The sequence below is a fragment of the Tenrec ecaudatus genome, chromosome 1 (genome assembly GCF_050624435.1).
Source record: "Tenrec ecaudatus isolate mTenEca1 chromosome 1, mTenEca1.hap1, whole genome shotgun sequence".
In the NCBI taxonomy this organism is placed as follows: Eukaryota; Metazoa; Chordata; class Mammalia; order Afrosoricida; family Tenrecidae; genus Tenrec; species Tenrec ecaudatus.
In genome coordinates this window covers 224,545,327-224,569,038 of record NC_134530.1, presented here as the reverse complement: position 1 = coordinate 224,569,038, position 23,712 = coordinate 224,545,327, and the positions used below count along the sequence as shown (strand labels likewise).

Below are 23,712 nucleotides of genomic sequence, written 5' to 3'. Positions count from 1 at the left end.
AGTGTGTCAGGTGAGGTAAAATTCAGAAAGTCACATATATACTTAGAGTAATGGAACCCACTGACCCTACATAAATCTGACTTTTAACCATTCTTCTTCCACAGAGTAAATTATGCAGGAGGGTACAAGCTCATGGAAAACCATGCAGGAGGGTGACCGGATGGCAATTGTTGAGCTTTTGACCATCTTCCCTCTTTAAAGACCCCCGTGGCTCCCTCTCCCACATCCCATGACCCGGAGGCAGCCAGCCTTTAGCTGTTAAAGCAGCAGTTTCCTGTCTTTCACGCTGACAAATTGAAAGTGCTGGGGGTTGGTCATCTGTGCAGCTCTCCACAAGCCTTGTGTGGGTGTGAAAGAGAAACTGCTGTAACGTACAGGTCGCGCTACCTGTAACTCTTGTAGTTCCCCAGACGGCACTAGCTTACCCAACAGCCTGCTCTGTTAACCGCACTGAAAACAGAGAGCTCTTTCTCCCTGTGTTCCTCTTTCCAGCTCCCCCATCACTCTCCGCTTCTTCTGGCATCGTTTCCTTCTCCTACCCCTTAGCACCAGCGATCTCAAACCTTGGGTCCTGGGTTTAGCCCTTCATGTTTTTTTTTCTTCTGAGTTCACTTCATTTTATACCTTCCCTGATCATTTTGCTACTGAAGACTCGGGTTCTCACCTCGGCAGTCCATCCCCAGCTGGATACATGAAGGCCTCCATGGCCCAGCGTCCCCCAAGAAGGGACACCATCTCCATTGCCATCATGGCGGGTACAACTGTTGAAAGGCCCCGAGGGACCTCAGCCCATTCTAATAGCACTTTCCTCAGTCAGCTACCCAGTTCTGTCCAGTTTCTTGAATACCTCCATTTTCCGCTATCACGTTATGCGTGGGCTGCTCCCTACGCATTCGCCCTGGCCTCTTCTGGCATAAAAATGCCTCCTCCATTCACATTTCCCCCTCCTACAAGGGGACTTCAAAGAGTTGGTGGGAAAATAGAATTAGAAGATAATGGAATTTTCCCACAAATGTTTTGATGTCTCCTTGTATTTCTCTCACTATCAGGTGGCTGCATCAAATCTGAATGATCCTGCTTGGCTGCCAAAGACACATCCTTTGGGGACCCATTCTTCTTATCTAACCATCCTTCCCACTGCTTAGGAAAATATCTGTGCCTTCATTTTGTTCAGACCTCTTCAGAAGCCCTTCTCACAGGATCTTCCTTACATGGCGCTCTTGCTGGTAGCCTACAAGACAGATCCCAGAGCTCCACAGGAGCCAGGCTAAAGCCCAACACCAGTAGGTATGGAAGGAAGGCTCAGCAAGTCGCAGTAGACCACTGCTCAGGAGCACAGGAAGCTGTTGGCGTAAAGCAGCCACAAAGTGGCAGCTCAGAGTGGAGATGACCCTCTCGCCTATGTTCTCATCCTTTCACGACACTCAGCCCAACGTTAAATTATGTATCTAGTTGTGTGGTTTAAGGGCTGTTTCTCCATTCTATTGCACGGCCCATGCGGAAGAGACAGTGCTCATTTACTTCTACACCCAAGGCGGACATGTCTGGTCCAAAAGATTACAAGGAATGGGCAACGGATATTTGCCCGAAGAATATGTAAGAACCTTCCATTGAATGACGCTGGATTCCTCACTGCTTCACACCCCTCACTGCCAAACATTCCTGTTCTCCACTCACACAAACACTGCCTTCTTGGTCTAACCTCAGTCCCACTTGCTTCATACGGACTCTCCTAATCCAGACTCTTGATCTTTGATGATGTATCACTGACTTCTTAGCACATCTGTGTTCTACTTAATATCAATGATAATCTTAATGAGATCGTTATGGCCTCATCTCCTAATTGTTTCTTTAGTCGAATACTTCCTCCCCACCATGTGAGAATCCCTGTGGATACAAGCAATGAAATTGCCTCTTGTAACTTCCCATACTTTGTACAAGTATGGGGGGGGGGCGGGCTCAGAGGAGCTAAGGACCAAGATTATCAGAAGTAAAATCATGTTCTTCCATTTTCTGAGAATATACCCTATTCCTTATTTATGATTTAATCAGAGCAATTCAGATGACTTTAAGAAATAAGCACATTTGTGTTCCAAAGTATAATAGAGATGGCTCTTAAACCAAGAATAGGGCATTAGACTAAAAATCAAATGCCATTTTCAACTTAGGACGAGTTTACTAACAGAATTAGTCCAACTTGGAATCACTTCTCTATGGTGAATTTTTCCTCCCCTGTGTCCACATTTAACACACGATAATAGCATTATATCAGCATTATCTATCATAAAGAGAACAGACTTATCTAGGAATTTCTTAGGTAAAAAATTCTAAGGAGAAAACATCTTAAGGAAATTCTCATTTGGGTTTCTAGTGGGACTTATGTTCCCCTCAATCATTCCTCAAAGCTGGCATGTAAAGGATCATTTGTGTCTCATATTATTAGGGCAATAAAAGAGGGAAAATGAAATTCACTTGGAATTCTTAACTGCTTTCATTTGCCTACTCATTCAAAAATTTTATTAAGCATCAACTCATTACCACATGTTAACCCAAGCACTGGAGGATAACTCAGATAAGATGAGGTGGTCCACTAAGGGCAGCTAACTCAGGTAAGCCGATGTGATCCACTAAGGGAAGATAACCCAAGGTAGACAGTGCTGATGCTCGAAGAGAGGAGCAAGCAAAATGCTAGAAGAATTCAGAAGAGGGAACACATTCTTCTGGACATAGCAGGGAAGTTTGGGGGAACAGTAGCATAGATCGGGCTGTAAAGAACGGGTTCCTGAGTGCAAGTGACAGGATGGGCAGATGCGGTGGAGTATGACTAGAAAGCACAGTGGAGCAGGAGCAGGAAATATGATTGGACAGGTGGAGAGGGACTTCAACACCATGCCAAGAAGCCTGCACCCTTGTGAATAGAGAAGTGACTCCCAAATGTCAGCATGCACACCAATCACCCTGGGATCTTGTTACAGGTTTGCGTTTGGGACACTTATGCTTCTAACCTCCCCGGGGTTGCCAATCCTGGGAGACCACATCTGGAGTGTCAAAACATAAAAGCAAAGGGCCATTCGATAGAATCACCCAGGGAGGCTTTACAGCAGGCACAACCCAAGCCCCAGGCCCAGAGATGCTGATTTTACTGGTCTGGAGTTGGGCCTTGGATTCAGCCTTTGTAAAAAGTTCTCCAGAAGATTCTGATGGAAAGCCAGAATTAAAACCTCTGCTCTGGATGATATAAGTAAGCACTGCAATACTTCATCAGGGCGAAACATAGCAATGATCTTAACAAGGACACTGGGAAGGGGGACATAGGGAGGGACCCCGGGGCATAAAGTGCTATAAATATAGAGGGAATGGGCCTTTGTGACTTCCTGGGCAGGAATTTGGAATGTATGCCTATCCTACCACTCACTTCTTTTTTTTTTTTAACAATTTATTGGGGCTCATATAATTCTTATCACAGTTCATACATATACATACATCAATTGTATAAAGCACATCTGTACAGTCTTTGCCCTAATCATTTTTTTCTCCTCTTTTCTTTTTTTACATTTTATTAGGGACTCATACAACTCTTATCACAATCCATACATATACATACATCAATTGTATAAAGCACATCCATACATTCCCTGCCCCAATCATTCTCAAGGCATTTGCTCTCCACTTAACCCCCTGCATCAGGTCCTCTTTTTTTTTTTTCCCCTCCCTCCCCTTTCCCACCTCCCTCATGTGTCCTTGGTAATTTATACATCGTTATTTTGTCATATCTTGCCCTATCCGGAGTCTCCCTTCCACCCTTCTCTGCTGTCCCTCTCCCAGGGAAGAGGTCACTTGTGGATCCTTGTAATCAGTTCCCCCTTTCCAACCCACTCACCCTCCACTCTCCCAGCATCGTCCCTCACACCCCTGGTCCTGAAGGTATCATCCACCCTGGATTCCCTGTACCTCCAGCCCTCATATGTACCAGTGTACAGCCTCTGTCCTATCCAGCCTTGCAAGGTAGAATTCGGATCACGGTAGTTGGGGGGAGGAAGCATCCAGGATCTGGGGGAAAGCTGTGTTCTTCATCGGTACTACCTCGCACCCTAATTAACCCATCTCCTCTCCTAAACCCCTCTATGAGGGGATCTCCATTGGCCGACACTTGGGCCTTGGGTCTCCACTCTGCACTTCCCCCTTCATTTAATATGGTATATATATACATATATACATATACATATATACATATACACATACATACACACACTTATATCTTTTTTTTTTTGCATGATGCCTTATACCTGGTTCCTTGGCACCTCGTGATTGCACCTCGTGATTGCCGGTGTGCTTCTTCCATGTGGGCTTTTTTGCTTCTGAGCTAGATGGCCACTTGTTCACCCTCAAGCCCTTAAGACCCCAGACACTATCTCTTTTGATAGCCGGGCACCATCAGCTTTCTTCACCACATTTGCTTATGCACCCATTTGTCTTCAGCGATCCTATCATGGAGGTGTGCAGTCAATGATATGATTTCTTGTTCTTTGATGCCTGGTAACTGATCCCTTCGGGACCACTCGATCACACAGGCTGGTGTGTTCTTCCATGTGGACTTTGTTTCTTCTGAGCTAGATGGCCGCTTGTTTATCTTCAAGCCTTTAAGACCCCAGTCACTATCTCTTTTGATAGCTGGGCACCATCAGCTTTCTTCACCACATTTACTTGTTCACCCACTTTGGCTCCAGCTGTTGTGTTGGGAGAGTGAGCTTCATAGAGTTCCAATTTAATAAAAGAAGGTATTCATGCATTGAGGGAGTGTTTGAGTAGAGGCCCAAGGTCCTTCCACCATCTTAATACTTGACCTATAAATATAGACACATAGATCTATTTCCCCATCCTCCCACATATATTTGCATGTACATGTCTTTGTCTAGACCTCCATGAATGCTCTTTGACTCCTAGCTCTTTCCTCCACCTCCCTTGACTTTCCTCCTGCCCTACTACCATGCCTCGTCGCCACCTGGGCTAGAGTATACCTCTTCTCTAAGCAACCTTACCCTTGATCATTTCCCACCAGGCCTGCCACTCCCCCTTCTCTACCATTTGGGTCCCATGTTTTTCCCTTGTCCCTGGGTTTGTTAACACCACTTCCTTACCCCTTCTACCCCCCCACTCCAAGTCCCCCCGGAACTGTCGGTCCCGTTGTTTTTCCTCCAGATAGTTCATCCAGCCTGTCCTATTCAGACAGACCTGTGGAGACACTAACATGCACGAAAACAAGACAGAGGAAAACAAAGCAACAGTATACAACCAGACAACAAAACAACAAAAACAAACCACTCACAAAGAACAGGACAAAACAGTTCACAAGAGAAAAGCTTGTAGTTAGTTCAGGGATCCACTCATTTCTTTTAGTTAAAGACAGTTTGGTGTCTCTGACTGCCTGTTTTTGAATGCCGGCTCTTATGTTTACTAGGTAGATGTGTGACATTGGGCCTTCGTTTGCTCATCAGAGAATCGGGGATGATATCAGGAACTAACATATGGAGTTGTGATAGGGATTATATGAGTTGGCATGCCTGGCACACAGGTAGAGACTCCGGTCTTTCCAGGTTGTTGAACTACATGTAAGATTGACCTGGAAAAGAAGAAATCCTTGAAAGTTTTCAACGTTCAGCCAATTGGAGGCCATTGGGTTATCTGGCTCATGAATCCCTCTGGGTCTAGGTGGTCCACCATGGGTCCCTCCACCCAGCCCTGATCCCGAGACCCTTGAAGAGGAACAGCCACAGAGGCCCCTACTTGAATTGCTGGTCCTTGGTGCTGCGTGTCTTGGCCAGGAAGCGCTCGGCCAGCTTCTCTAGGTTGCGAGAGTAGTCCATCTCGATCTCAGCCTTCTTTCGGAAGAAGTCCTGGAGGTCCTGCAACAGCTGCACCCGGAGCTCACATTGCTGGTCCAGGCATTTCATCTGCTCTGTGAGCTGAGCGCGAATCTCTGCAGCAAAAAACAAGGAAGGGCATTCAGAGGGAGATCCCAAACCCAGCACCACACATGCCAGTTAGTCCTGCTCAGCCCTCTGGGGAACTCAAAAGCCCTTTTAATAAAAGCCTAAGTATGCCAAACAATAAGGGGAACGAGAACACTGGTAATGTATGCACGTCTCAGCATCATCAACCATTTGCCATCAGGAGAGCATGGACCCAAAGACACAAGTTCAGAGGAGTTAGGCAAGGGGGAAGAATGGAGACAGGTAACCCAATGAGGCAGTGGGCTATGTAACATTACATTAAGGGGATCACAATGAATGAGACACAACAAAGTGTGTATGACTGTTGAATGGAAAATTATGATCTGCTCTGTAAACCTTCATCCATTCCCAATAAAGAGGTAAAAAGGAAGCAGCAGCAGCCTAAACCCTAAACTGGTACTATGGTGATGGGTACATCCAAAAACTCTATGAACATTTTCATACCCATAAGGACTATCGTGAACCAGGGGCCTGGTGCATCATTTAAGAGAAACTGCTCACTAGGCTCAGTTGTCAGAGCTACCATTTATTGGTGTGTCACTGGCCTAAACTAATTCTCTCCAAACAGCCAAAGAAGCAGGTGCTACTTTTATTCCTTTGTTAAAGATGCCGAAACTTGAGTCTTAAAGTACAGCAATTTAGTGATGGGGCTGGGATTCTAACCCAAACAGACTGACTTTGGAGTCCGTGCTGCTTGTAGCCATTTCAAAAGGGTTTCAGCATCTTCACCAAGTTGGGTGGAGGTCAGGATACTCTAATTGAGGTAGGGAAGAACCTGCCCACGGTTGGTAGTGAAATGAGCTCCAAGCCTCTAGCCAAACAAGGTAGTCACTGTGATTCTGATTCCATCACTTGCAGTTACATCCTATGGTTAGAACATAAACCAGTTGGCAAAAGGCAGGTTATGGGTCTGGAGGGAGGTGTCTGAACTGTTGAATGCACAGTTGATGGTCTGAAATGTCAACCCTCCACTCAATTCATTTTTTTAAAGGCTGTCCTGGAAAAATTTTTCACCAGCAATTATCACTCAAATCTCTGTGGCTTCAGCGTCACCACGAGCCTCCCCTGATTCAGTTAGAAACCTATCTAGCTGTGTTCTCGCCGGTCAGGTTTCAGGCAAGCCAGAGTCTTGAAACAAGAGCTAGCAAACATCTTCCCTCTGGAACTGCAGCCATTGCAGCTCACCGGGCAACCAGATTGGCCTCGGAAGCAATACTGCGTTTGTTACTGACACAAGACTCCAGTCAGACTGGAGTGTCGCAGGCAGCCCTGGCACGTACAAGAAGCAGTTTGCCAAAGCCAGGCTTCTTTACAGCTCAGAGAGGATGGCAGCGGGCACCCTGCAGAAGTGATGTCCCAACCCCCACTGGAGTCAGAATAGAGCCGTTTCTTTCATCCCCATTCGCCTGCGCTCACTCAGTTCCAAGTGTGTTAGGATGGGGCGATGGCTCCCAGCCTGGGGAAAATGAGCACCTCTATTATGTTTTTCCTTATGCAGGCTCCCAATGCATCCGGATGGCACAGCTGTAGTGACACGCCCTGCTCTCCACGACACAATGAATGGAGGGGCCGGGGCTTCATCTAAGATGGGGCTCAGTCAGAAGCAACTCCAGAATGGGGCTATGGGGGTTCAAAGGTTGGCCAACCACTCCTTCTACAAAGCCAAGGTGCGTCGATGATGGCTTTAGCTTGACCTTGGAGTAACTGGGGGTTCATAATGCAGCCCCATCTGTGTTTGTGTTCCTGTTACCCCAGGCCTCAATCTGATCCTCGGTGATCTTAAAAAACCAAACACAGTGCCATCGCGCCCATTCTGACTCCAAGCGACCTACAGGGACAGACTAGAACTGCCCCTGTGGCTTTCCAGGACTGCCAGTCTTCACAGGGGTGATATGCCTCATCAGGCTCCTTAGTGACCTGTAAATGCCGTCCCCACCTTCTTCATCCTCACACTTCCCCTTGCCAAGCACAGCGCCAACCAGCCCGCAGTAACCTCACCTGAACTGAAACTGAGCACGGCTGGGTCGCTGAGAGCAAACAGGAGGCTGCGCACAAAAAGCCTCATCACTCAGCAAAGCTCTCTTGTTCTGCGCTTTTCAGAGTCCGGTTACAAGAGTCTTGGGGGTGGGGGCGGCACAGATCCTCAGAGGTCACATCAGGCGTCTGATTCTTGCCAGGGCTTTCTGGGTCTCTTAAAGGCATCCACCCTGGATGAGACTGTTCCTAGAGGCATCTGCCGCCACCCCCGCCACCCCCCCCCCACTCCTCTATTACTGAAAGGCTGGCAGTAGACGTCACTGGGTGGGCAGACTAAGCCAAGAGGCCAGTCAGATGCTCAGAACTCGTCCACTATGGAAGAGCGGGGCCTCTGCAGGCTGACAGGGTCTCTTAGGTCTCCGTGGGTAACAGACGTGCAAGGGCATGTGGATGGCAGTGGAGTCACCTCAGACTTAGTCTCAATGATCTCACCACTAGGAAAACACAGCTCAACGAGGCTCGCTGGGTGAAACCCACCCACCTTAGCCTCTTGGGTCAAAAAAAAAAAGTCTAGGCAAATTCCCAGGATGCCTGTGAAGTTCGAGAGCTGCGCCACTCTCAGGCTGTGCTGTTAAAGGAACAAGTACTTCATGGGAAGCCTCTGGGTCTGGGACATTGTGGAAGAAACCCCCAAGCATGTCCAGCCAGCATGCTCCAGCTTCTGCTCTGACTTTCCGGATTGCCACGATGAGTGGGGCCGCCAGCACTGGCATCTCCCAACCACAGGCCACTGAAGGAAAGGGAGCGAGTGTCTACCCACTGCCTCCCATCGCCTTTGACATCCATCATCTTAGTGAATTAACAAATACTCTGCACGGCCTCCAAGGATCCTGCTAGCACTGATAAGAAAGCTGAAGGCAGACAGGTGATTTGCCAAAAGGTTGTACCACAAGGTAAATGTAGAGTTCAATGAAACTGAAGTACAGCTTGCCTGGGAGCCCTGGCGGTATAGTGATTACAGGTTGGGCGGTGACCCGCATGGTCAGCAGTTCAAAACCACCAGCAGCTCCAAGAGAAAAAGACTGGGCTTTCTACTCCTGTAAACAGTTACCGTGTCGGGAACCCACAGAGGGTGTCTATGAGTCAGCACTGACTCGATGGCAGTGAGTTTGCAGTCGGGCGTCTCAAAGGGGTTGATGGCAGTGAGAGAAAAGGACTGCCACTTGGAGGTTCTGGCAGCATTTCTGGGTATTTCACAGTGACTAAGGCTCCCGCCACTGGGACAGCCCTTCACCTTACAGCTGTGTGTGTGTGTGTGTGTGTGTGTGTGTGTGTGTGTGTGTGTGTGTGTGAGATTCAGCCCCTGACAGTCAAGCTCCGACTGGCCAGTGACTCACAGGCAAGCCCGTTTCAACTAGTCCATAGCCCAGCTGGGTCCCTTCCTTGCTTCCTCGATCTACTCTACCAGGCAGCTCAGGAGGAAGTTCTTATCTTACCCTATGAGCACATCCTGAGGCTGCCAGAGGGCGGGTAAACTAAGAAAGCAGTAGTCCCACACCCTGATCCAGGAAAGGAAGTCTCCACTAATCGAGACCACCTGCCACTGCGGTTTGCTTGTGCTATGATGCCACTGGGCATCCTCTCAAGTCCCAGCTCACCTTGAAGGCCAGACTCCCTTGCTACCACCCTCAGAGCGTCCACGTGGACATTTAAGAGTGATTCTATCTAGCCACCCCCTCACACCCCCCAACCTGCAACTCTAAGTCTGACCCACTGCCCTGCCGGAGGAACGTGTGCTGCCTCAGGCTGCCGCTGGTGCCACGACAAACCAGGGTTCCCAAGAAGACGGCTATGCCAGCCCCAGTCCTCTGTCCATGCGCATAGGGGCAGGAACGCCTGGGCCATGTGCCCAGCCTGCAGGCCCTCTGCACCCTGGCCTACCAACAAACCACAAGGGCAGAAAGAAGAAAGGGCTGGATGAAGAAAACCCGCAGGTATTTAGGCGAGCATGCACGTGCACCCTCCGGGCACACACAGTCACAGAGCACACCCCCACCCACATGGTGGTCCCCCAGACCAGTGAGACCGTTTTGCAGCTCCAGTTCCTGAGAGCTATGGGAAGGATGGGGAGCCCATAGGTTCAGTCTCGAGAATTCCATGAGAAGTCAAGTTCACTTCCAGAAGCCATTGCATCTCTAAGGTATGAAAGCATTCGTTACCATCCACACAGTTAAAGTACTAAGATCACCATCTAGGGCAGATTACCCAGTAAGGAAGGTAAGCATGGGCTTACTTACCTGTGGAAGAAACACATGGAACCGTGCACTACAGATTCATAAATAAACACAGACAAACCTAGTTCTGTAGGAAGGTGCTCTGAGGTTAGGAGGACAGCTAGCTGCCAGCCATACCTAGAGGCAGAATCTCAGATTCGGTGAAATATGTGAAACTGTTCACTACCAATTAGTTAAATAAGCACTGGTCAGCCTGTGCTCACCTTGCTTAGGGGGTAATCTGACCTGGCCATCATGAATTTTCTGGAGTGGCACATGCCCCAAATACTGTATCCTCCCCGGGAACCCAACACACCCATCGAACCAGCAACTCTTCACAGAGCTCCTAGTGCATGGCAGGCTCGGTACTAGGGGACAGGGATGAGGTTCACAGGGAAGGATCAGGCCGGAGAGCAAAGAACACTTATCTCACTTTGCTGTGAATGTCTTATGAGAAAGCCATAGTAACAATTAGCCCCAAAATAGAAGATTCAAAATCATCAATAGCAGACAAAAGATCATCAATAGCAGACAACATCATCCTGTCAGCTATGGGGAAAATGGACCAACAGACTAAGCACCAAAACAAGGAAGACCTTTAGGTCTTCCCACCCCCACTCCCACCCTTCTCTGCTTGTACAAGCGGAACCTCAGCTCTGCCATGGATATTCCTAAAGCAAACTTTGGAAGCAAACCCTCTGGACAGCAGGCTTGGCTGTGACACTGAACTCCACTGGCCAATCATTCTTTCCGAAGGGTGTCAGATCAAAACTTGGCAAGGAATGTTTCTATGCATGAGTTCAGATCCAGGATCAGCAGGCGCGTCCAGCAGTTTCCCCTGGGAAATGCTGACTGTGTCCAGGCTTGGCCATGGATGAAATACTAACTCCACCTGTCCTGTGGGTTAGAAGGAAGCTCATTTCCTTGACAGATGCATGCTGAAGAGTCACAAGAAGGATGGCAATGAATAGCAGTTTAGTTCTCTAGGACAGTAATCATTTCAGGAAACCAGGGCCGTGCCACACCAACGAGGGCGCAGACTCTTGGGTGCCACCCAAGCAGGTGGCAGAGCCCTCTGAAAACTGCCCTCCCTCCAGAAAACTGCCGAGGAATTTGTCAATCAGCAGAACACAGGGTGTAAATCAGTCCCTTTCTTCTTTCAACATTCATCTCTTTCCTGGTGGCACATAGTGGTTACAAGTTTGGCTGTGATCCACAAAGTCAGCAGTTCAAAACCACCACCATGCTCAGCAGGCGAAAGACAAGGCTTTTTTTCTGCTCCCATAAAAAGTGACAGAGTGACAGTCTCAGAGACTCACAAGAGCCATCCTACCCTGTCCAACAGGGTCGCTGTGAGTGGGCATCAACTCCCTGGCTGTGAGTGAATGAGTCACGTGGAACATACTATGAACCGCATATTTTTGAAGAGAGGGTGGGGTGGAAGGTCAAGCTGGGAGAAAGACGTAATCTCTCAGAAGAGTAACACAAGCCCATCCCTCCCTTTCCCTTGGAGTGAGGACACCACCGAGGGAGCAAGAGTGGCGCCCACCCCGGGCAGGTTCTATTCACAGAGCACGGTGCATGAGATCAGCCTCTGCTGCCCCACCTGGGAACCTGACCTGGCTGCCAGTCTTCTCCAACAAAATCGGCCTCACCTGCGTTTAAAACACATGATGTCACCTTGGCCATGTCAGGAATATAAATTCCGAGTACCTTTCCAGAGAGTGTTACATAAGAATACAATTGAGGCTTTCACTGGGCCCTACTCTCCTTATCTCTTATCACAACAGTAATTGGCCCCTCTCAAAACGGGTCCCCAGGAAATAAAATGCCGGATGGCCCAGCCAACTCTCGCCCTTGACCCTTCTGGTTTGCCTGCTACCCAGAAGTCGCGGCCGGGGGAGGGCCCTTGGAAATCCTTGAGGAGAAAAAATCAAACCCAGAGATGGGAAAGGAATGAGGTGAGATCACCGAGAGTCCATTACAGCTCTAGGACAGGAACCCAAGTCTCTGGACCCCCAAAGTCACGTTCTTTCTTTCTTTTATGTAACCACAAACATCTGCTAGTTGCTCTGGGAATACAAAGGCAAAAGTCTTCCCTCAGAGTTAGGAGGGTAGCGGGAGGGTAGTGTTAACAAGCGAGATGAAACAGTAACACAAATGTGGTGTGCAGGAGGGCTGTGGGGGTAGGGAAGGGAGACAGACACCACCTTTAAGCCACTTGGCTATGCGTCCATCTTTCAGTGCCTCACATTACAACTGACCTGGGAGTAGCAGTGGGTCAAGAGAAAGCTTCCTGCTACCTGTAGCAAACTGGAAGACAGTACATATTCTCCCACAACGAGCGTGATTGACTGACAGGCGGCTTTTCCTCCTCACGTTACCCTTCTGGCTACAACACAGAAATACTTACACTAATCATTATTTAGCTTCCAGATTATGTGGCCATGGCAGATCCTGTTTCCCTCTCCCTGGCTCCACATACTTAGGATTTGGGTAATGCTGACTCTGCCCTACCCTCTCCAAAGATGGTGACGGGTGCTACGGCCAGGCCTTGGTTGGGGACAATGAAGGATGCACCTAAAATCCCTGCCACCATGAGTAGACACCCTGTTTGAGAAGGGAGCTGGCCCAGAGAAAGCAGAACTTAGAGCTGAAGAAATGTAAATTCAGCCCTGAATCAAGTCCTGGCCCCAGAGGCCAGTCCTCTCCCTCAGCTGCTGAGTCACACCAGCCAACTCATTCCCTTTTGGCTTAACACCGTTTATGTGCTTTGGGTGTTTGCTCCTTCACAAACAGAGTCCCAACGGGAGGCATGAGGGATTCTGGGATATCAAGAAGTACAATGATACTTGTTCTCAAGGAATTTGAAATGTGTGAAGGGCATCAAAACCTATAACACATTTTTATTACAGTATATAATTACAAAGTGACGATTCTGTATTATATAAATATATTTATATGCTGTTGTGTACTACAGGTAAAGGAAATGAAGAACAAATCCTACAAGTCAAAAGTGTGGGGACTCGGGAAGAGCAGTAAAGATCGGTATGGTTAAAGAGAAGGCTTCTCAAAGAAAGTTGCCAACTCTCCCAGAGGAGGCCTGGCTGCTCGGTGCCCTGTGTGTTCTGAGAACAGGACCTCACAGCCAGCCCTCAGAGTGGAGGACAAGGAAAAGGCAAGGAGCGCGGGAAGGGAGGTGGTGGTGGTGGGAATGGAAGCCTGAAGTCGGGTTCTGAGGATGAGCAGAGCGTCAGGAAGAGGGACTTTTCTGGGAGAAGGCAACATAAATGTAAGCCAAGAGATGGGGATGTGTGTGGGTGTGGAGCTCGGTGGGGCAGTGAGGATGATGTTAGTATCGGGCGTGGTATGACCTAAGGCACTTGGGAAGGGACAGCAAACTATCAAGCGAGTAGTTTGGGCAGAAACGGAGCTGGTGACCGTTTGTCATGATAAAAACCATAACCAGAGATGAAGACAGATCGGTGTGGACGAGGCGTGCTGGGTGGATATTCCAGAGCTACTAAATGAAGAGATGGAGCGAGCACTACCGAGCACGCCCGGCCGAATGGCAGAGAGGTCAAAGAGAGGAGGAGGGGGCTCCCGGAGTGGAAAATCCCCGCACACGCTAACACTCACTGTCAGCTCGGAAGCATGCTGTACAGCTGTGCCCCTGCAGCTAGTCATCCGGACGAACCCGCTCTTGAGCGTGCTATGCACATTGGCTGCCTGTGAGACTGGGGGAAAGGGGCAACAGGAGTCCTGGGCTCCCCGGCTTGTTTTTCACAACTGTTCTCTCCAGTGGACTTCAAGCTTGGCCACCTTCAAAGCTGTCTGTCCTATGCAGCAGACTGTCCCAAAGCTATAAAAGAAAGGCCACCTCCCCAGGCAGTACCTAAAAACAACCCGAGCAGGGCTAGAGACAAAGTATAGCCAGCCAGGGGACTGATGGGAGGGAAAATGGCCCTAGAGTCCCCAAAGGAGAGTCAGCAGCACATGACCTATCTAGCCCCGCAGGGGAGGCCAGAGAGGAGCTGCCTGGAGCCCCTGAGGGAGGGCATGTGAGGGAGACAGTGCAGCAAGCTTCAATCATCCGGACTCTCTGGTGGCAAGCCCTGGGGCACAGTGGTTAAGCGCTGCTGCCAATCCAAAGGTCGGCTGTTCGAGCCCATGACCTACTACGCACTCTATACGGATTTGGGAACCCCGTGGGGCTGTTCTCTTTTGTCCCACAGGGAGGGCCCTTCTGAGCGGAAATCACCTCCACAGCCATGGGCACAGGCATTTTTGAACGGGAGGGGGTGGCAGCTCTGCCTGACTGCCTTGGCTCTTGTGAATGACTCAACAGCAAGTCAAAGACACCAGGCTCACGAATGAACATGCGGCCACATCAAATGCCAGAGGAATCATTTCAGCCTCTAGGCCTTGCCTGGGCTGTTTCAGCAGCAAAAAGCTGCAAGGTCCAAAAGTCTAGAATTAATTTGTACTACAAACTACGTATTTGGAACGGGGACACCAACAGCTCCTGTGGGAAATGCCACCTAACTTGATGCTCCTCCTGATTCATGGCTAGACACAAACAGGAAGTCAAGCCCCAAGGACAGCAATCATCCACCAATAAGCCCATCAAATACTGATCTTACATCTTCTCAGTGCAAACATCAGGATGATGCACCACTGCTCTGAAGGAGTTTATGATCTAATCTGGGAGAACAGGAGGGAGACTAAAGGAAAAAATATTCAACAGTCTAAGATAGAGTGCGTTACATGTCAAAAGAATGGCCCCAGACCACAATCAGTGGCAAGGGAGGCAATAAAACCAAGTGGATCTGAATTGGTCTTGAGGCTTTGAGCTGAGGATTTAAAAAGTCAGAGTAAGGAGGGAAGGGGGCTATGGTAAGTTGAGCAGGGGAGGGGGGCAGAGGCAGGCAGGTCCAGCTCAGGAAGCTGAGATAGAGGGGCTCACACAGAAGGCGGGAGCAAGAGGGTGCAGAAGCAGGCTGGGGTCACCCACACAGGCTCTCTGCGCTCAGTGAATAAAACAGACACAAACACACTCCAAGAGGAATCTATCACCTGTGCACAATACTAGACAGAATCTAGAAAAGCAGAGAATAGCACCAAGAAGGTCAACACCCAAGGGAATCCCTATCAACCAACTCGCCAGTGCCTCCAGTCACTTCTGACTCAGCCACCACCCCCCCCCCCCCGTGCCACAGAGTGGCACTGCCCTTTAGCGTTTCTGAGGCCGTCCGTCTTTATGGAAGCAGGCTGCCTCATCTCTCTTCTGACCATCAACCTCTCCCTCTCAATTAGTAACCCCGGCCTAACCCACTGTGCCACCACAGCTCATGGTAAGCTGTCTGTCATTCAAGGCTCCAGCACAATTTGAAAATAAACCATGTGCTAAGTCCCTAAGAGTTGGTTCCAGAGGAAACATGATTTTGTGAAGGACCCAGGTTAGCACACAGCATTGGCATGCTGTTTCAGATTTAAATCAACAAGCGGAAGCCAAGCACCTACTAGTTGCTGGGGGGGGAAAAGGAACACAGATGACTAAGGAAGACCCAGAGATTCCCTTGGCCTTGGGGTGGGGGGCGGACAGTTATGGAACATTCCATTGGAAAAGGCAGTTGTATTCTCATTCTAGGGTTCACAGGAAAGCCAAATCTGGAAACAGGATTTGAAAAGCATTGGTGGCTATAGCGCACTGGGCTGCTAACTGCAAGGTTGGCAGTTGGCAATCACCCACAGCTCCGAGAAGAAAGATGGGGCTTTCTACTCCTCTAAAGAGATGCCCTCTCAGAAACCCATCGAGGTGGTTCTACCCTGTCCTACAGGGTTGCTATGAGTTGGAATCAAATGGGTGGCAATAAATTTGAGGGTTTTGTTTTTTGAGCAAATAAATGAGAGGAGGCTAACCATGAAGAATGCAAGTAGCCAGACAGAACATGTACAAAGAAAAGAGAAGTGGACCCAGACTAGGGAACAGCCCCATTTAGATGGAAAACAAAAGGAGAGGACATAGCAAAATGAACTGAGAATTAGCTCTAGAGATGTAAGAGAATGCCCAGGCCCAGAGAACAGCAAAGTCAGAGAGGTGGACAAAGAATTTATTCCTGAAGGCAAGCAAGCAGGAGGCCCTCATCACGGATGGCCTGCTGTGCTGGATTCAAGGGAGCCATCTCTCAAGATGCAGCCCTGGGTCTGTGTTCTCTCAATTGCCCTGGAGGCATGAGGTCTGGTGGGGCCTGCTCAGCCACCAGCCATGAAACCCAGAACGAGAGGGAAGGTGAAGCTCCAGGGAATGGCATTTTGACCAGTGGACGCTAGGATATGGGAAATAAATTCTTCCGCCTCCTCCTCCCATTAGTTAGGAGGCAGGCACTTCATCTAGTTTCTCTGAAGGTGTCCCATAAGAGCAAACCGTCTCCCACAAAGCTCTGATCGGCTTATAAGTAGCCCAGTGTATTAGCTTTCTACCACCTGTATGTCAGTTTGCCATGGTGCGGCAGCTTGCATGTCGTTATGATGCAGGAAGCCTGGCCAGCAGTATTTCAAAGATCAGCAGGGTTACATGTGGTGGATGGGTTTCAGCAGGGCTTTCAGACTAACACAGACCAGGAGGAAAGGCTATGACATAGTTCCAAAAATCAGCTAATGAAAACCTATGGATCACATCAGTACATGCTTCGGACATGTCTTTAGAAAGGATCGATGGCCAGAGAAAGACATCGTGCTTTGCCAAGGAGAGGGCCAGCGAGCGTGAGGGAGACCCTCGGTGAGAGGCCCCAACAGTGGACGGGACATTGTGAGGACTTCCTTCTGCTGTACGTGAGGCTGCTGTGAGATGGAGTCCACTTGTTAGCAGCTAACAGCTCGACCTCCTTCCTCTGCCCCCCTCCTCCCAAAGAAAGTATTAACACACACAGAGCACGCCTCTGGCCATCCCCTCTGACCACAGACCAGGGACGTGACTGGCCTTGCTCGCAGGCAGAGTGCATTGGATAGTGGATTTTGGCAGATGTACTCAGGTTAAAATTTAACACCTTATCAGTTGATCTCCCTTTTAACCCATTTTCTTTCTTTCTTTTTTTTAAAAATATGGAACGCTTCACGAATTTGCGTGTCATCCTTGCGCAGGGGCCATGCTAATCTTCTCTGTATCGTTCCAATTTTAGCACATGTGTTGCCGAAGCAAACACCCTTTTAACCCATTTTCAAGTTGTTCTAGTTTTGAGTATTTTCTGCTTTCTCTTCAATTGAGGTTTTACTCTATTTGATTTTGTTATTGGCTGTTAGTTTTTCTGTTTCTTCGTTTTTTTTATATATATGCTTTTCAGGATATGAAATCTGGGATGGGTGAATCTAGAGAAAATAACCGGATCACTGGTTTCTTATGGGTATGACAGGCGAGGCTGGCGGGAAATGGAGAGCTAATACCAAGGAGTACAAGAATGAAGAAAATGCCCCACGATTGATTGTGGTGATGAGCGCACAACTCTTCTTGATAAGACTGAACTACTGATTTAGATGATATGTGGATTATGTACCAAGAAAACTGTTTAAAATGTTCTTTTTAATTTAAAAAAGTACCGCAGAAGTTTGGGCCTTGGGCTTTATTTTTCAGGGACTATGGACTGACACCCACCATTTGCCTAGTACTATTCTGGACACTGGGCCTACGTAGGAGCTTCCAAAAGTTTGTGGAAAATAGAGTTAAAATATTCAGTCCCTTCATTTACGAAATTCTTATTCCAGTGAAAGGATCCTTGAGAACACCAATTATTGTTCAAGACCTCAACAGATAAGGTAAGTGGTTGGTTAGCTACCAGAGTTGATTTAGTTGACTACAACTCATTTTCTATAGAAAGATGTCTCAGAAAAGTATAGATGAGTGCTTGTGTGTATTTAATAGTAACTGCAGACACTAGTTATTCTACATGCCAGGTACCTTATGTACACATGATCTCATTTAATCCTCAAAACACACCACTGGGTAAAGAACACAGGCTCTGTATTCAGAAAAACCTTAAATAAATAAAAATAATAATATTAATATGCAATATACTGGGGATTCAGGGGGGTGGCAGAGTGGGGGGAGGAAGGGGTTAAAGGGGAGCTGATATCAAGGAGTTCAAGAAGAAAATGTATTGACAATGATGAGGGCAGCAATTGTACAATTATGCTTGATCTAATGGAACTATGGACTGTAACATCTGTAAGAGTTCTAATTAAAACAAAGTCTTTGATGATGGGGTCAGAGGAAAACAAGTTTTACATTTTATTCTTGTTATAAATGACTGAGTCATCTGAATAGAAAGGTAATAAGGTCTAGTTCTAACACTTGCGAACCATCTCCCCAGGCCCGCTGTTATATACAAATTGGAGTTTGTAAGAACAACCATTTCATTTGCTAAGTATGAAGGGGAAAATCATAGTACACATACAACATACCATTTGTCTGGTACCAAGTAAGCTCCCATTAGAAGTCACCCATGAGGTTAAGGCAGATCAAGCGAACTGGCCAAGTTCACCCTGGTAATGACACATCATGGCACAATCTGAACCCGGATGGGCTTGAGTCTAACACCAGCGCTCTCACGCACCCTCCCACAGCCCATGTCTAGGATGCCAGGCCTCGGACACCTCGGCTGTCCTCCCGGCTGGAGCCCTATGGGTCTAGGGTGATACAGTTGACTAATGAGAAGGACCCTGAGTTTCTTCAACCCACCCAACAGAAGTCCTCATTCTCACAGTCTGTAACTCTCACTTTCTAAGTGTGTGTTTGGATGGAGTGTGGAAACCCCTCTGTTCATTTCTTCTGGAAAGCGGGAGCAGCACAAAGGCAGGGCAACCATGTAGTCGGACGGCTGCTTTCAACAGGGAGAGCAAAGTCTGGCTCTGTAGCCAGAATGCCACACCCATGCAATAAACTGATGGCTTTCAGGCTTTTGAAACCCAACACACACACACACACACACACACACACACACACACACACACCCTCTGAAAACAAACATTTCATGAAATGCCACTCATCCTTAGGACATGCTACAAAATTCTAAGGTTTTCTGTGATTTTTAAAATGCTGGTTGCAACCCACTAACTTGATTTCAGAGATGAAGTGTCTTGACCTGCAGTTTTTAAAGCTCTGGAATAAACCACATGACCATCAGAGGCAAAACAAGAACAGTCTTTAAACCATTCAGCTCCTTCTTTGTGGTTATTGTTAAATCAGAAAGGGTCTAAGTTTCACTTCTTGGCGGAGCAGAAACTGTGCATTCTAGATCTTCCTCTCTTCCCCTCCACAGTCCACGCGGTCCTCGAATCTCAGAGAGCACCCAGGAGCCGGCAGGCACACCCTGCCCATGCAGCTCAGGCTGTGATTACCCAACCCGAGGTGCCACCATTCTGCTTTGGCTCTGCTGTCTTAGTTTCATATTCCTGATTTTGTGGGCCATGGACAATAGTTACCCACAGTCCCTTTAGAGCAAATAAACTGCTTGTCTAACACAACACAGTGCTACAATATATTTAATAAATGGATGATGAACTGACTAGTGACTTTTTGTTTTGTTTTTATAGGAAGAGCCTGTACCTTTTAGGGATACCTACTGAAATAATCAAGGATGAAGAATGTCGGGATATTTGCTTCAAAGTAATGGAAAGGAGCAAGAGTGGGCGGTGAATATTGAGGAGACATGATTGGCTGTGAATTGATGATTACTGAGTTGGGGTGATGGGTACGTGGAGGTTCACAATATTATCTTCTCTATTCTTATATACAGGTGAAATCTTCATACTGAAAAGTATGTAAAAATCTTGATGGCATGTTAAAAAAAAAACTTGAGTCAGAATAAACGAGAGAAAAGAGAAATAGAACAGAAACACATATCCAGAGATATAATACAGGACATTTTCCCTAACATAAAAGTGAACTAAATCTGCACCATGTACTTGGGGGAAATGTCCAACTCACAGGCCCCAGGAGGTCCTGAAATCATTGCTAGCACCTAATGTTGCACGCCTCACCAAAGAGAAGCAGTCCCAGCCATCATATTAGGGGTGAGTGAAATACTTGATCAGTACTGTCTGAGAATGATGTTATAAATATCCAAATGGACCTGGCAGAAAAAAGGTTTCCACCCCTGTCGACATATACCTAGAAAAATGGGAGACGGAATAATTTACATGAAGACATACAATGTTTAAATTTTGGGATTTCAAGGATAAAGAAAGGATTCTATAAGCAGCACTGGAGAAAAAAGCAATTCTTCTACAAAGTAGAGATCAATAAGTCGGTCACAGACTTCTTCATATAACATGCAAGACCTGCAATGAACGGTTGTCACTGTTGTGGTTAGGTGTTTCGGATGCATAGCAACCCCGTGGACAACAGAACAAAACAGAAACTGCTTGGTCCCGCGCTGGTCACACCGTTGTATGCCTGCACCCATTGTTGCAGCCACTGTGTCAATGGAGACATGCCTAAAATAATTCTGAAGGAGACCAACTGTGACCCAAGAATATTACGAGGCAAGTTGATTCACTGCTCAAGGATAAAAGCACAGAGTGCTTCAAACTCAAAAGATCTCAGCCGTGAAATCCTCTTGAGAATCAGAAATCCTGCACTCAATAGATCAATCAAAGCAAAACTCACAGAGCAGAGAAGCCCTGATATCATAATAAGTGGAGAGAAAGAGTCAATGGAGTTGATTCTGACTGAGAGACACTATCAAGGGCAGGGTAGAACTGCCCCTGTGGGTTTCCAAGACTGTAACTCTTGACAAGAGTAGAAAGCCTCTTCTTTCTCCAGAGGCTTGGCTGGTGGTTTTGAACTGTTGACCCCACAGTTAGTAGCCCAAAGCATCATCACTATCCCATCAGGGTTCCCAAGTTCCTCCTATCTTAGTAAATACAAAATCAAAACATCCCATATTTCCCTTGACCTCGTTCATCTTTCTTCGCAACTTCTATTCACTTCACAGCAAGACACAAAATTATTATCCATACTGCCCGTCACCACTTTTGTCCCCTGTCCTCTCTAGCCTACTGCCTGCCACCAGGTTCTCATCCCACACATTCTACACAAAAAGTCTCTGGGTATAATGACTCCCACCTACTCTGACAAGCCCTACCAGCAACCCTCAGCACGTGTCCCCCAGGACACCGTCCTCTCTGGTGTCGCCTCTCGCCTCACAGGACCCACATCCTCTGTCTCCTTGCCTGGACCTTCCTCCTCACCCTTACTCTCAAAATGATGAGGCCTTCTAGGGCTCTCCCCGAGGCCTCTTCTTTATTTCCGCTAACTTCCTAGTGGTCTCCAAGTTTCGATTTCCAGTCCAGACCTCTTACCACCTGTGATTAAATACCTCTTTGATATTTATTCTTGGATGTCTAATAAGTGCCTAGAACTTAGCATGCCTGAGCCTAAACTCTTGATCCACGCCCCATAAAATCCCAGTGTTCTCTATCTCAGTAATTAATACCTGTCGAGGAATCCCACAGTGGTATAAAGGGTGCTAACTGAAAAGGTGGAGGAGACTCTAGCTCACCTATAAGTGCCGCAGAAGAAAGGCCTGGCAACCTACTTCCCCAAAATCATCTACTGAAAGACCCATGGAGCACAGTTCTATGCTGACACACATGGGGTTGCCATGAGTTAGCCATGACTTGATAGCAACTGTGTGTGTGTTTCCACCTGCCATAACAAAAACGTAAAGAGACCCTTCACTCTCTATAACTCCCAACCCAATTCCTCAGCCAATCTGGTCAATTCTGCCTTCCAAACGGATCCGTCAGCCACTTTTTATCTCCTCCACTGTTCCCCGGTTCACCTATGCCAGCACCATTTGTCTCTGAGTTACTGGTGCAGCTTCCTGGTTGGTCCTCTTGTCTCCACTCTTACTCCCCTACATACCAGCAACTGGTTGGAGGTTTTATTGTTGTGGTTTCACCTGCCAGAGCAAAAGCTGTAAGTCATGAATGACTTACTAACACAATCTATGGTGGCCTTTCTCATCATGGCCCAATGGCTGCAGTCTTGGCATGGCCTAGCCCCTGGAAACTCCCTGGTCTCCCTGTTGCTGGAGTCGTCACACTGGCCTCTGTGTTCACAGAACATGCCAACCCCTCAGAGCCTCTGCATGTGACGCAGCTGCCCTCGGCATTGACATGGCTAGCTCCTTACATCACTGCGGCCTCTGCTCTAATGCTGCCTGCTTAGAGCAGTCTCCTCTGAGTGTTCTCTGAGCCCTGGGTCGTTCCAAACGCCATTTTGTTTTTCCTCACAGTGCTTCTCGGAGCCTAATATTATAAATCTACTGAGTGGCTTATTTCTCATTATCCCCTCCACTATCATAATATAAGCCCCAGGTGGGCACAAACCAATCTTCGTTCACTGCTCTCCCCGGAGCCACAGGGCCTGACACAGAGTGAGCATGCACTAGGTGCTCTTTGAATGAATGAGCAAAGAGCTGTTTTGGTGTGATGGGATTTGGGAAGATGTATCACCAAATTCCCTGTGCTTTTTCAGTTTGGGTTGAATATTTTATAATGAGCATTCTCTGTTTATTTTTAAAAAACACAAGAGTTCTCTCTTTAAAAATTAAAAAAGAAAAGCAACCAAAAGTCAAACGAGAGCCGCATTACCAAGTCAGCTCATATATTTTGACAAGTGCTTTCCCCCCATTATTTATGACAGCCACAAAAGAATGTACAAGGTAATGCCTTCAGGGTATTTTCATAATTAATGAAGCCCCTTTTTTAGGAGAAAACTTCAATCAAACAAAAGTTCTAATTGCCCGGGGCTGATCAAAAGACTCTGAAGCCAGGGTTCCCGAGTCAGAATGAAAACTGGCAAAGGCTGCCTCTAGTTCATCTCCCCTCTAATGCTTTGTCCCCCAATATTACCTCCCTGATCCAGATCTCTGCCAGAATCGAGGCTCTGACAATAATATCTTGCAAACCAAAAAGTGTGATGCTCTTCAGTACGACTCCAAATGGAAACTAAAGGCACTGCTTTCCAATGAGCTGATACCTTTTGAATGTGCGCTGCGATGAGCTTCAAAACACCCATTATCTTCCAATCCTACTTTTCCATGAATTTTTGGGAGCCCCCTTGTACAACCAGAGTCACAGAACCAGAGAATCTCAGAAGAATTAAAAGTGCTCCTTGGAGCCCCAGAGACACACATGATCCACCAGTTTCCACCGTCATCAGCCAAGGTTCGGAGCCAGCCCCTGGAGAGTAGAGCAGAACTGTGCTCCCAAGATTTCCAATGGCTGGTTTTTCACACGAGGTTTCACAGGCCTGTCTCAGTGATGTGCCTCTGGAGGTCCCAGGGGGCGTGAAGAGCAGGGACCACTCCCTGTGTCACTGAGAAAGAGCCAACAGAAACTGCATGCCCAGTGTACTGCTCAAAGTGTGGCCATATTGTCCTCCTTTG

General features: G+C 47.7%; 1 protein-coding gene and 1 non-coding gene across 7 annotated transcripts in view; both read right to left on the bottom strand.

Moving 5' to 3' along the window:
* The window catches only part of SRGAP2 (SLIT-ROBO Rho GTPase activating protein 2), a 272,060-nt gene that overhangs the window by 156,898 nt on the left and 91,450 nt on the right, over positions 1-23,712 (bottom strand). For all 6 annotated transcript variants that reach the window (XM_075529477.1, XM_075529462.1, XM_075529489.1 and 3 more), the window contains exon 3: positions 5,785-5,977. In XM_075529477.1, coding sequence (XP_075385592.1) covers positions 5,785-5,977 — 193 coding nt within the window. The remainder of the gene's footprint in view (positions 1-5,784; positions 5,978-23,712) is intronic.
* Positions 17,360-17,466, bottom strand: LOC142438138 (U6 spliceosomal RNA). Its single transcript, XR_012782568.1, has one exon. It is a non-coding gene; the product is annotated as a U6 spliceosomal RNA (small nuclear RNA).